The sequence below is a fragment of the Lolium perenne genome, chromosome 7, assembly GCF_019359855.2.
Source record: "Lolium perenne isolate Kyuss_39 chromosome 7, Kyuss_2.0, whole genome shotgun sequence".
Lineage (NCBI taxonomy): Eukaryota > Viridiplantae > Streptophyta > Magnoliopsida > Poales > Poaceae > Lolium > Lolium perenne.
In genome coordinates, this window is record NC_067250.2 from 107394187 (window position 1) to 107408441 (window position 14255).

Sequence of the window (14255 nt, forward strand, 5' to 3'; positions counted from 1 at the left end):
TTTGTTTTCTCATGAAAGTTGTATATCTAGTTACCAGCGAAACTTGAAATATCTTTACACCTTTGGTACACCTTTTTTGCCAAGAGATCGAGTGACAATCGACAAACAACAATTTATGTGGTGGTTAACACGTCCACAATCGACATCCCACAATAATTTTGTCAATGCTTACACAACATCATCAATACATAAAAACCTTAAGAACACCCCTGCGGACACAGGTTGGACATCATACACGGTTAAAAGACATGTGTGCGGCGAGGCTTGGTAGAATAGACAAACGTGAGCTGATAATACATATCAACGGTCTATAATGATGACCGTTGCCGACGTGGTCAGTTTACACAGGCCACAAAATATTTTACGGAGCAAAGTGTGAACACTTAGACGTTGTATTAACCATTGTTGATGTGACCGCAAAATTATATATCACCCTGTAACCCACATAAACCCTGTAACCTCTCCCCCACTCTCCATGATTTGGATGTTGTGTGGCGGCGGCACTTGTCATGACCTAGCACTCTCACAACTCTCGACGAGAGAGTTCGTTCAACGCGTGAGAGCACAACGTCTCCTCCTCATCGTCCAAATCTCGAGCCTAGGAAGAGAGGTAGAAAAGGCACGGCGCGAGAAGCGTGTGAGAGGATACAAGGAGGTGGCGATGATATGTGTGAGAGGAGAGGAGGGATAGTCACCGAAATCTGTGGGAGGCCAGACAAAAGAAGAGATTGGATTCGGGACACAACTTAGTGGCCTAGGGAGAGGACAAATACAACATCAACATTGGTGGGAGGGAGCACCTCTCCCGAGAACCCCCAATCCATGATTGGTCTGGCCATCTCAAACCCAACTGCACCGCGAGAGGAACCCTGCCAAAGAGTCACTTGCCAGACCGGAGGACGAAGACCCTCACCTTGAGTCAACTTTCCTTGATTATTATATATGTTACTTTGTTGATAGTACTAGTATGGATGATAACTTCATATGCAAATGAGATAGATGTTCAGCTATTGATTTGCCGCATCTCTTGTTTTTCTATACTCCCTCCGTTCCAACGAACAAGCTTTTTTATTTTTAACAGTCAAGCCAAATAAAAATTTAATCAAAAAATTAAAAAAAATATCGAAAATATGATATTCTATAGATATCCTATGAAAATATTTCATGATATATCTAATGATATTATTATTAATATTTTGAATGTTAATGATATTTTGTAAAACTTGATCATACTATACATGATTTGATTTTTCAAAAATAATATAAATCTTATTTATTGGAACGGAGGCAATACAACTTACCCTCTTGTATAGTTTTGTCCTGATAATAATATGGATTAAGTTAATTAATATATGCTACTGATTTTAACATTCACAAATTTATCTTGGCTAGTTGCATCTTTTTATTACTTTTGACTGAATTTTTGTGTTTTTTTAATGTGGTAATAAAAATTTGTGTTAAAATTGTTTGCTTATGTTTCTTGGGTTCTTTTTCCCTCACTATATTTAATGGAAATGTTTTGTCGATTGTGTTCAGTCTATTGGTTGGTCAAAAAAATCCAATTGTGTTGAGTGAGACTTTTTTTTGTTTTACACAAAGCAAAACCATGCAAGAATTAGTAAAGTGATTAGGGTCGTAAAGCCATACTATTGCCCGAATTAGTAAATAGTTTTTGCCAATTGTAACTCATATGAGAATTAGCTTAGAGCTCAATCAACTCCGTAGCTTGGATGTTGACATAGAGATTTGTATGATCAGTTGCACAATGGTTGCAACTTTTGTTTTGGTTACGGAAAAAAGTCTATATAACCCCCACAAGTATCATGTTTCGGAGACTACACCCCCTCAACTATGAACTAGCACACTTATCCCCCTCAACTATACAAAACCGGGTAAAAGACCCCCTAGGCTGTTTTGGCTAGCGGTTTTGCACACGTGGTGCTGAGATAATGTGATAACGTTCGACTTGTCATCCTAGACCCACCGCCACAAGTCAGTGTAAGAACTCTAGTCTTCCTAAAAAAAGGTCGCCTGTCTCGTGCAGCTCTTCGGTGCTCGAAACTGCCGGCCGCTCTCACAACGGATCCACATCGCAGCCGAGACCCCGAGGCCATCACAGAGTCCCACACGGCTCCTCTGTCTAGATTCGTACAAAATACACAACCGCTAGGCTCACAGTTGTTGTCGCTGATGCAAACCATCCAAGAGCTGGATGTGAGCCATTGACGGTTTGGCTCGCAGATCCCTAATGCTGTTCTTCATAACCGTGGTATGTCTTTTGATCCCCTGGCAATGATTATACTTTGCCAATGCTGAATTCCCACGTGCTGCTACTTGCTACATTGCCTCACCAGACGGATACAGTTCTGGATTTGTCTCCTGAAGATGGTTCTGGCTCTCCCTCTCAAGTAAGCTCCCCTCCGAGTCCACTGCTGCGATCGAGTTGTTGTGCCACTGCCACCACAGGGGCCCTGACCCAGCCATCGCTGCACAGGACGGAAGACGCGTAAGAGCATCTCTAACAGACGCCGTAAATCCTGTCGGAACCGAATTTTTTCGGTGAATTTACGGGTTCAGGCCGAAAGGCGCGCAGATCAGAGTCCGTAAACATGGGCCAGCCCGAATCGGAAGTTCGGGGGTCCGAGAAACTCCCCGCATGACCCCTATTAAAAGGGTTCGCGGAGGGGAGTTCGGTTCGTAAACCCTACTCCCCTCCGCCGCTCCTCTCCCGCCGCCGCATGCATCCGCTCCGACGAGCGATTCTGGACGCTCCGACGCCGCTCCGCCGCTTCGACCAGCTCCCCTCCGTCCAGAATGGCGTGTGCAAGACGCGTGGGTAGGGGAGGTGGCCGATCCGACGCCGGAAGGTCAACTCGACGTCCGCCGGGTGCACGGGCGTCGCCGGAGCTCGCCAGGCGTAGGCGCTCCAACGGCGCGTGGAAGCGGGCCGGCCGGAAGTGGACGGAGATGATGACGTACCTGCAAGCGCGCGCGGAGGAGGCGCCGGAAGGAGAAGCGGAGGCAGCCCCCACTGCCGGCGCGTGCATCCCTCCTCTGCCGGCGCTGCCCCCGCACGGCGACGGCGACGACGACGCCGCCGGGCCGCCTCTAGCGTGAGGGAGAACCTCCGAGGCGGCGATCATCGAGGTGGCGGCGGTCGTCGTCGCCTAGGAAGACCCGGCGAGCAATGTAGGTGAAATATGCATGTATTTTGCCTTAGTATTGTAAAAATTATGAACAAATTCAGCTTCATCCGATGAAATCGAGTGCGATCGCAAATTTCAATTTTCCGCGACGTTTGATTTCAGCGAGTTCGGTTCACGTTTTCGGTTTCTATTATGCGTCGTCGCTAAATCCGCAACCAAATTGTTTTTCAGGAGACTGAACTCGTTTTTTCGGTTCCGAGAAATAGGGGCTCTGTTAGAGATGCTCTAAGCCCTGCTGCTACTGAGGTGCGAGCGCCGCCGCTAGTCGGGACGGGAGCGATGCCACCGATAGACCTGGCCATGGCCACGACCTCCTCTCACCGTACCTGGTTTTGGCAGAGTTCCACGACACTAAAACCAGATTGCAAAACAGCTAATCAGGGGCTCAGGGGGTTAATTACCCGGTATTATATAGTTGAGGGGGTTAAATGCTCCCGTTGAAACCTGAGGGGGTGCTGCGTCCTAAATACGATAGTTGTGGGGGTCATGTAAACTTGGTTACGCGATGGTTGCAATTGAATCCTTTTCACTTATATTGTGAATGCAACTGATTTTTTCAGTTGCACACTAGTTGTAACTGATCTTGTTTTCCATTTTAAGTTGGAACTTGTCCTGTTTTACCATTATTGCAGGTGAATATTTATCAGTTGCCATATAGTTGAAACTGATTTTTTTTTTTAAAAATCCATAGCTGACATCGAACGAGTTCAAGTGACCACAAGGCGGACTCATTAGTGTAAAGTTCTGCACATGTATACTTTCCACGATGTAGCGGCACCAAACCGGCCCTAAAGCTTGAATAGTAGCCTGCTGCCTACCACTGCCCAAAATTTATCGTGTCTATTGGCTAGTAACATGCAAATAGATGCATGTATTGGAAAACCGAAGGTTTCTACTTTCGGATGTCATGACAAGAGCTAGCTGATTAGTGGTACAGACATACAACTTGACGAAATTCCACCACCACATCCGTAGCGAAGGTCCAGGCCACTGGCAGATCAGGTGTCCGGACCTGCGTACGCCACACTAGCAACCCAATCCACCGTCCTCCAGCCAACGAAGCCAATAGTAGAGCAGTTCGTGATTCCCGAAATAAGGACGTGGCTCCTCCTCTTGCGCACGCCCTGGTATTTAAGTTCCCTCCGCAATGCTGTCTTCCTCACGCAGTCATCCACCAGCAGCAGCACCACATCAGCAGCTTGCTCTCTTCCATCCCGTAGCAATGGCAGCCACAACCATGACTCCGTCCTCCCCTGCTATGAAGCTCGCCGGAGCCTCATCCGTCCTAGGCGGGGGCCGCATCACCATGCGCAAGGCCACGGCCAAGGCGGCAAGCTCCAACAGCCCGTGGTACGGCCCCGACCGCGTTCTTTATCTCGGCCCACTTTCCGGTGAGCCACCGAGCTACCTGAGCGGCGAGTTCCCAGGTGATTATGGGTGGGACACCGCCGGGCTCTCCGCTGACCCGGAGACCTTCGCTAAGAACCGTGAGCTCGAGGTGATTCACTCCCGTTGGGCCATGCTCGGCGCGCTCGGCTGCGTCTTCCCCGAGCTGCTCGCCCGCAACGGCGTGAAGTTCGGTGAGGCCGTCTGGTTCACGGCCGGCTCCCAGATCTTCAGTGAGGGTGGCCTCGACTACCTCGGCAACCCAAGTTTGGTCCATGCTCAGAGCATCCTTGCTATCTGGGCCTGCCAGGTCGTGCTCATGGGTGCCATCGAGGGGTACCGTGTTGCCGGTGGCCCGCTCGGAGAGATCGTCGACTCACTCTACCCTGGTGGCAGCTTCGACCCCCTTGGTCTGGCTGACGACCCTGAGGCATTTGCTGAGCTTAAGGTGAAGGAGCTCAAGAACGGCCGCCTCGCCATGTTCTCCATGTTTGGATTCTTCGTGCAGGCCATCGTCACTGGTAAGGGTCCACTTGAGAACCTTGCCGACCACCTCGCCGACCCCGTCAACAACAATGCGTGGGCTTTCGCCACCAACTTTGTGCCCGGTAAGTGAGCATTTGAAGGTTGAGTTCCTAAGAGTATACATATACTCTGAACTCTAGATGTATCATTAAGCTGTGATCATTTGTACACTATCAAAGATGTTTTTAGCTGAGGCCTACTTCTCTGATCGTCAAGGACCTATGTTGGAACACGAAATGTCTATAAGGAAAAATGCAAGATCTCGGTTTCCATATGAATATGAATGGATGTGGTTCGATCGTTTGTTTCTTTGTTTTCTCATGAAAGTTGTATATCCAGTTACCAGCGAAACTTGAAATATCTTTACACCTTTGATACACCTCTTTTGCCAAGAGATCGAGTGACAGTCGACAAACAACAATTTATGTAGTGGTTAACACGTCCACAATCGACATCCCACAATAATTTTGTCAATGCTTACACAACATCATCAATACATAAAAACCCTAAGGACACCCCTGCGGACACAGGTTGGACATCATACACGGTTAAAAGACATGTGTGCGGTGAGGCTTGGTATTATAGCCAAACGTGAGCTAATAATACATATCAACGGTCTATAATGATGAACATTGCAACACTCATTGCAAAATCTTCTCATTGCCCTCTAGTTTCTTGTAGCAATGAAACATAACAAAGGGTTTGTGGTCACCTTTCTTGTTGCGGCGCTTGTATATGTCTTGTTGGATAGGTTGAAGTGATGGAAGATTTTGCAATGTCTTGTTGCGGCCCTAATAACCGTGTTTCTTCATCTTTACAGTAAAGTTGAAGTGATGGAAGATTTTGCAATAATTTTCCACATGAAAACACTGGTGTTTAAGTTCTTCAAATTCACAGTCAAATTCCTATAACAATGATTGTTAGTTAAACTTTTTACACTTGCAACAATCAGAAAAACTTATAGCACAGTTCGAAGATAGAAATTACAGCCAAACCTTAAGAGCATCTTCTTTCTGAAGGTATTTTTGAAGTGCTACCCGCAACTCCTCGGTCATCCATTTGTTCCCATTCTCAGCAATTTTTGCTTTGGAACCTTCATATCGCCCTTGTGCTGCAACTGCTGATGCTTGTTCTTGTGCTGGAACTGGCTGAGCTTGATTTGGTGTTACCAGCACCTGTTCAGCTTCAAATTTGTCTAGTGTAGGCTGCTGGGAAAATGGTAGAGCCTTATCTCGAGCAGCTCGAGCTGCTCTGTCACTATTACAAAAATAGTCCATACAATCATCAACGCTGTCAAATGTAGGCTGATTTAAGAGCAAATCAGCTATGCTTGGCTCCTCTGACCTAAGTAAAACCAACAAGTTATGCCATGCAACATGTAAATTTTGTAAGGGCACAGTTCAGCAAGTGAATCCATTTTCCTAGAACTAAATAACAATTCATGACTGGCAGAATAAAGCAACACAAGTAGTACAGTACTAATTCATCTACAGAGGCAGTAGGTTGGCCACTTAAACGCAGTACTAAGTCATCTACAAAGGCAGTAGGCGCGTGATATTGCAGTCCTTCAAGTCTCACTTTACAGACTCCTCTCCCATGTCAGTTTTGGTCTACCCCTGCCTTTCTCTACATTATCAGTTATCAGTGCCCTTAGTTAGTTAGTTTACACCGTGCATCGGTGCTTCTAGGGGCCTGGGTTCTATATGTTTAAACCATCCAGCGCCAAGTAAATAGATAAGGGCCTATTACTAACTCTTGGTGCAGTCTAATTCAAAAAGAATCATGGGTTTGCATAATAGCAGTTAACCTAAGAATTTTAGTGACAAAAGTTTTATTTGTGGTGCTTACATTTTACATCACACACAAAACACATGTTGCATTTCTCATTACTTGCTCCATATGCAAAACAGAGATAGGAAAAATCGTTGTAATGAAAAACAGAGACAGGAGAAAGTCACTGTAATGAAACATGAAAACTTGAAAGACAATGTATTGTTTCAACTTCTACTGTAATTAAAAAAATCCAAAATGGTATGTTTGAGTGACTTAGTTAAATATATATAACAAGCATACACCCATGATAGAAACAATATGTGCTCCAGTATTTACTAAATGACGGAGTAATAGAATTGCAGGCACAAAAGTCTCCACAGAAGAGCAAACCAATAATCAGACATGATAATAACCATATACATCACATGAAATATGCCTGGGAGGCCCACGCAGGACTGGCAAAGGTTTCAGATGCGTACTACCCACATGGGTGTCAAGTACCAGAACGCTAGGTCATTAAGAATCATACACATGCTGCCAATGAACATCTATCCAATGTAAGGTATAACCATACATGTCGTATGAAATATAAGCTCGGAATAATTTCAACTCTAACAGTTCTTAAACAGAATGTGTTTGTAACCATATAGCACTTATCTTTATTCTACACAATGTGGGAAGAGGGTGATCAAGGCAAAACAGAAATTTGCTGGTCAATCCTGAGGGTTCAAAATGGTTCTTTCAACACAAGACACTATCGATCTGTAATGCACTTCTCTGTGTTCTACTCATTTATTTTGCTTTTTTTGGGGGTGTGATTATGCTACAAGATGGAACAGAGGCAATTTCGAAATTAAAGGTCATACCGATCGGATGAGTCAAGTGCGGGAGGTGAGTCATTCAGCGACAGTGTCTCGAATTTTGACGCGTCAGAAATTTTAGGCCCAAGCTCACTGCTGCTTGCCTTGCTGGAATCCTCCTCCTGAACCCTGGTTAGAACACGTAGGATGCTGATTGTTATGATGGGCACACAACCAATCGATATTCTATCAAATGTATGAGAAACACTTTCAATAAACAGGGAGAGGGAACGCGACGGTAATTTTTTTGTAAATGGAAAATGTCATAAATATGTTGTGTGCCCAAAAAGAAATGGGAAAACAACCGATGGCACTTACCATGAGCTGGGTGGCTGCTGCACTTGCCGCCGGGATCGCCCTGGGCGGTCTGAATACATAGCACTGTGCCGGACACGGAACCCTTTCTGGCGAGAACTGCAGGAAAGATGTAAAAGGTAAATTTTACTAGTAGTAACAACTGCATATATAATTCAGTTCTATTTTCCTGGGAGACAGTGTTATAGTATATCTGTTGATGATTCTATGGTGAGAAAGCATAGGTTTAGATGGGGATCGTCCTACAGAACCTCTCTACTCATCCATGAAACCTATCAAATCGAAGGAGGAGAGGGCGGCCAAAAGTAAGAGGGGGGACGGGCTCGGGGAGGTCGCTCACCCGGTTGCACGGGCGGAGGAGGATGCTTCTGGAAAGAGGATTCGATGCCGCCGGTCTCTCTCTAGGGCTGCCATGTGTGCTCTTGCAAATGCTTCACTAACCAAGCCATAGTCATGGTCCTCGGTACGAAGATGGACGAAGCCGGAGCCGGAATCGCCGCCGTCCATGGCAAAATTGGGGAAATTTGGATTTTTTTTTGAGGGGAAATTTGGATTCTAGCTAGGGTTCCTTCCCTCTCAACCCATATCCCTTTCTCTAACTCTCCTCCTTTCCCCCTCCTTTGTATCGATCTGTCCTGAGTGTGTAGGTCGCGCTTAGTGCGCAGCCGCGTGCTTCTGCAGCCGCTCAAGGCGGGGCGCGGCCGGCGAGGAGAGGGGCCGGTGAGGTCGGGAGACGAGCAGAAGAGCGCTGCGGGTCTGGCCTGCGGGTTAGCTTTTTTTTTTTTTAAGAAAACTACTGCTTTTTTCAATCATAATGTTATTAGAGAGATGTCCAATTTACCCCTAAACTCGTCTCAAAGTTCAGATTACAACCCTTAATTTTATTTTGGTTCAATCTTCAACCCTGAATTCTATAAACCATTCGAAATTGGACCCATGTCACATGCCTTAATGTTCAACGCTTACGCTTGAACGCTCGCAGGAACTAGCAGATGGGCCAGGCCACCACGTACCGTGGTCGTTCACGATAGTCACCACCTCGGGCTTTTCCCTCCATCCTCCGCTGGCTAAACCGGCAGTTGTGGCCCCCCGCAGCCATCCTCAATCCTCCGCCCACCACCGGTTCATCACCGCCCTGGACCCACCCCCTCCCCCTCCCCAAACCTTAAGTTAAGGTCATCTTCCCGGGTTCGATGGAACATCATCTTTGCAATCTTCGACCGCCTCACTCTCCACATCAACGCGTTTTGGGTCTTTTGGCGCTAACCGACACGTGAAGCATCAAATAGGAATCTCCTTGGTTGGGACAAATATCCTTTTGATATGTTCGGTGTATCCCCTGGGCCCAGGCTTGCCACGCATCCATCACCACCGCATGTCAATATGTGCCAGTTGCCCTAATAGCTTGCTGCTCCCGCCACTATGCATCCAGGTGTGTTCGGGGCGTAGCTTCCGCACAGTCCTTCTCGAGCCTCTACCTCCAAAGGTCCACCCTCTCGAGGCTCCATCTAAACCCTCCGACGTTGGCGAGGTCATCCTAACACGCCAATCATAGACTCCGGTAGCTGGCGAGCTTCCACCCGTATGCACCCTCCGCTAAGTGTCTTCCTCACCTCCGCCGGGCCAGTAACACCGTGCCCGGCCGCATTCGTGTGCGGGCATCGGGCGAGCCCTAATCGAGGCAATTTTCCGATATCTTCCCCCGACGTGTCCTCTCTAAACGCAATACCACCACCACACCCCTAAGGCTAACCGGACGATTTGAAGCGTGCGTGTGTGTATGCAATGCATGCATCCTTAGATCGAATTTACGGTTATTTCAGTCGGCGTGTAGTAACGAAAAAGAGATGTGGATGCGACGAAATCTTCTATCTCTAAATAGGAATCCCCCACTACTGATTTTCCTGGCCTGTGGTTGAGCCACGTCACTCCTTTTCGTCCAAAACCATGCGTACGCGCAGACTCCTCGCACGTCGGTTCGCCTGCTTCCGAACATCCTCCGCATCGCTTCCCACCGCCATGGCTGCAAAGCACCCTCCAGACCGACATGGGCTGCGAAGCATGGCCCGGAAGACATGGGCTGCACATCCGTAGCTCACATTGTATAAAGATGGCCTGCTCGCTAGACGTTTGTCCTCAGAAAAAAAATCAGCCTTTGTTCATCTTCCCCATCCGTTGACAAAATCCGTTCTCCTCCCCAGGCTCTATTCGTCTTCCTTCGCCGCCGCAAAAATCCGTATTCCTCCCCACGAATGTGCCGCCGCGAGTTTAATTGTAATCAAAATCCAAGCATTGAAGGACTAGAAACTGCTCAATGGAGCACATATGTCGCCGCAATTGCATCGACCTTAAAAAGGGCCCCCGCTGCCATCGGCATCCACACCAACCACGCCAGGGTGCTCGCGCTGCCACAACGCCAAGCAGCCTAAACGCTCGTACTTGGCCGATCCCCTTTCTAATTTCTCCTTCATTTTTTCACAATTCCTCATATCTTTCCAACCTGGCAGGTCCAACTACTGCTGGAATATGGCTCGACGATGTACAGCGCCACCCAATTCAATTGGATTCAGTCACCTACTACCTCAGGCTCTCCCAATTCTTCGGATTTCTTGGATTCTTAGACTGCTCGCGGATATTACTTTGGGTTTATTGAGTACTCACTCTCTACACAGTACATAGCGGCTTCTTCCATTGGTAAGCTTTACGCATATTCTAATCTCCTTCCCCTTTTCTGTTCAAGTAAGCGCACCTAATCAGTAAGCTTTGTATGATGTCAAGTGGATTGCAGGGACCAGTAAATACAAATAGCTAGTAGTATTTCTGTAGTCATATAGAGTTTATCCAACGAATGATTTATTCGGGGATATTTCTGCACTATTGGTACATAGAATTAAACACGGAATACTTTGTGCCTTTATATTGTGTAATAATAGCAAATTAGCAATGGTCCGAATTGAGGTGTAGATGGAACAATTTACAAATGAAAATAACCTATTAAATTTTAATTTAATTTGGCTGACCATATGCACCTTCAATTTTAGAGATTAAAGATAACATCGGTATTATCGATTTTCATGTACAAGCAGAATCATCCGAAAGTTTAGTATAACATAAACATGAACACACAAGCAGTACTGCCAATTTGTTGAACCACATGCAGGGCACCATCAACCACGCATGGATCAACTAAGGACTGCACTCGCTTCTACCCAAATTACTGATATTCCTACTTATGTAAACAACTCAAGATGATCCAATGAGTGTGTCCATGAAAATATACTGTGCATGAAATCTTCACAACCTACAAGAAGAACCCAGTATTACTTTCATTGATAATAGCCCATACCCGCACTAATCAGCTTCGGTTGTAACTGAGAAACATCTCATACGCAGAAAACTTTGTTGAATTACTTATGTCATCGCCTGTGTCTACATGTACCTGCAACCTGCATGGATATTATTATTAATAAACCCAGTTTCAAGTTTTTTTTTGCACCATTATCATGTTTGCTCAAAATCTTGAAGCTGCTCAACTATTTTTCTTATTCTTCTCATTATTGTCCTAAGAAAATCCGTGAACCCATGTAGGCATGCAGCATGTTAATGCCTTCATTAACTGCTACTATTTGTGACATTCTACAAAACAACAACGTTACTACTGTACCTTTATCAGTTTCTAAACATTCATTACCCAATTAATTATTATTATTAGAACTATTTTTATGTTTAAACATTCTTCAAAACTGAAAAACACCTATAACACCATCCCAAGCACCGTATTACCTACAAATTCATCATTTTCATCTGCATAGAGTTTTGTCTATAGGTCATACATGGTGAATTTGCAAGAAGGCAGCAGGTATGGCCACTTTATCAAGTTTTATTGGTTCTTCCAGCGTTGCATACTTACCTTATTTAAAACAAAAAAACATTTTCTGCAGGATTCAAGATGATGCAAAAAAAAAAAAAAAGATCCACCCCCTCTTTTCTTCACTCATCCAGAGGAACTCACACAAGGTATATGGAAGCTATTGCAGACTTGAAGAATATTGCAAAACCACTGGCGTGTACTATTACTTTCAAAGGCACCACAAAGCTTCCTGAGGAGCACCCTTTCAAGGCTGCCAAATACATCGTCCAGTACACGAAGAAAGGAAGCCCCCATGTACAAGTTGTCATCAACGAAGAAGGCACCCACCCAAACAACTTGAAATAAATAGTACCATGTTATTTGTATTGAGTAAGAAATTATAATGATCAAATTCTCCAATAGAATAAATAATAATTTTTTTCTTTTTGGGTTCTCTTATTCACACATTAAATTTCTTCATTCATTTATATCCATTCTAAAGTGATTTCTAAAATAAATATCAGACAAAACCAATCAATCAGTTTCCGCCGCAACGCGCGGGGTATCATCTAGTTCACAAACACACATGTACGGAGTTTATACGTACTGCTCGGCTGCTGCTGAGTCGACGAGTGGATGCATTGCGCCGCCGGCCTGAGTCGACGAAATTCACGCCAGTTATTGTTTTGTCTAGATCCTAGTCCTTTTAGGCGTCGTCGTCCTCGCAAGGAGTTGCTGCCCATATATAGAGTTAGATTGATGATCAGGCCGACGCTAGGGGCCGAATACAACACGTACGTCCCGAGTGGTCTTACAACTTAATAGGCAGTGCTTGTTGGAATTAACCAGGCGGTCAGGTCCAGTCCGATTCTGTCTATATGTCTGTCCGATCGAGGAGTATATCTTTTTTTTGACAGAGTAGTAACCTTTATTATTCAATCGAACATAGTCATATCTTTTACAAGCCTAAGCATAAGGAAACTTGGGAGGATCATCTATTTGTTTGTTATATGCAAGCAGCGGGGACTATGTTACAGACTTTATTAAGGAAAACGATTCAAAACCTTCGGAGGTTTTATTAGAGCATCTCTAACGGAGCGATACAAATCGGACGCTTAAACTAATCGCGCGTGTGCGTTTGCGCCAAGTGCTCCCAGCGACACGAAGCAATCTTATTTAAGGTTTTGCATTCTTTCGATAGAAACATAATTTACATAGTGAATAAAGGAAAAAAAACTAAAAGCCGCATATGTACCGCCTGCTACCCTAACCTACTCCTCGTCATCGTGGTCGAGCACGACGAAATCCGGTATTGGCCACGGCTAGTTGGAAGCCGGCGAAATATACGCCGGTGCCGCCGGTGGTGGAGGTGGAGGTGGTGCAACCCACGGGTTGAATGACGGAGGTGGAGGCGGCGCCGGGTGCGGGGACGAGTTCTGTAGCGCCCGTTGGAGGGCCTTATCCTCTGTGAGGCATGTCGGCATGATGTCGGTGGCGTACCGGGGCAGCGGCAGACGCACCGGTCGGTCCACCTCTGACACGAGGACACACCTCGTCGTCGGTCATCATTGTCGGCAACTCAAACTTCCGGCCCTACGCCATGGCCGTCTGGACCGATTAAGCGTCTGAGTCGTCCTTGGCCTCCTCGTTGTGGTAGGCCAGCGCGTCGTTATCATCCTCGGGAGGCGAAGGAAGAGTCGGCGGCTGCCGTGTTCGACGAGGAGGCGAGCGCGCAGGTGCCAGATGCTGGTCAAACGGAAAGTTTCGGTCGCCGAGGAAGCCCGTCTTCCTCCTCGCATCCTCCTCTGTCCAACCGGGCACACGTGGGACACGATGATATTGATGGCGACACAGAAGTCTAGCCGCCGCCCGCCAGACCTAGTGCACGTGCAGAAGATGAGGCGCTGATAACCCCCAAGTGCAGGGGATCACCGCAGTACAATTCGATAAGTATTTGAGTGTCGAACCCACGAGAAGCTGAATGTGACTATCTATTCTCTAAATCCCTATAATCCACTTATATGGCCTTCTATGCAAAGCTAGGATCTATAGTGTGTTTTGTGTGTGTGTGAAGAGGTTTCTAGTATAAAACTATAAGTACTAAAATTAAAATGCAAGGAGTAAAACTAATACAAGAATACAAGAAAAGTAAAGTGAAGTGAAGTGGAGTGCAGTAACTCAAGGAAGTAAGTGTTCTGGCAAATTTCTATTTCATTTGTTCGGTTGTCACAATTAATGAAGCTTAGTATAGTCTTGTTGGTGTTTCTTCTAGAGAGGAACCATAGATAGGTGCAAATACACCCCTAGTGATTGATCCCAAGGCCAGTTAAGAGGAAACAA

The 14255-nt window shown here is 46.0% G+C and overlaps 2 protein-coding genes and 1 long non-coding RNA gene across 3 annotated transcripts; 2 read left to right on the forward strand and 1 right to left on the reverse strand.

Annotated features, from left to right (window-relative positions):
- The first annotated feature begins 4346 nt into the window (after positions 1-4346).
- LOC127316363 (chlorophyll a-b binding protein 2, chloroplastic-like) lies at positions 4347-5426 on the forward strand. The gene has a single exon (XM_051346757.2). The coding sequence runs from the start codon at positions 4354-4356 to the stop codon at positions 5206-5208; it is 855 nt and encodes a 284-aa protein (XP_051202717.1). The 5' UTR covers positions 4347-4353; the 3' UTR covers positions 5209-5426.
- A 98-nt stretch (positions 5427-5524) lies between these two features.
- On the reverse strand, positions 5525-8837 carry LOC127316364 (uncharacterized). The gene is made up of 5 exons (XM_051346759.2): positions 8406-8837; positions 8069-8164; positions 7757-7879; positions 6113-6461; positions 5525-6022 (listed from the first exon to the last, which is right to left on the reverse strand). Exons 1-5 carry the CDS (start codon positions 8570-8572, stop codon positions 5909-5911), a joined length of 849 nt encoding a protein of 282 aa, XP_051202719.1. The 5' UTR covers positions 8573-8837; the 3' UTR covers positions 5525-5908.
- Positions 8838-10221: 1384 nt separating this feature from the next.
- On the forward strand, positions 10222-12360 carry LOC127312672 (uncharacterized). Its single transcript, XR_007858501.1, has 2 exons — positions 10222-10500; positions 10573-12360. It is a non-coding gene; the product is annotated as an uncharacterized lncRNA (long non-coding RNA).
- Positions 12361-14255: the final 1895 nt, after the last annotated feature.

Coding starts and splice junctions, on each gene's coding strand:
- LOC127316363 (XM_051346757.2), top strand. CDS start 4,354: ATGCTGTCTTCCTCACGCAGTCATCCACCAGCAGCAGCACCACATCAG.
- LOC127316364 (XM_051346759.2), bottom strand. CDS start 8,572: ATGGACGGCGGCGATTCCGGCTCCGGCTTCGTCCATCTTCGTACCGAG. Junction 8,165..8,405: donor TCCTCCGCCCGTGCAACCGG/GTGAGCGACCTC, acceptor TCTTTCCTGCAG/TTCTCGCCAGAAAGGGTTCC. Junction 6,023..6,112: donor AGAAAGAAGATGCTCTTAAG/GTTTGGCTGTAA, acceptor TCATTGTTATAG/GAATTTGACTGTGAATTTGA.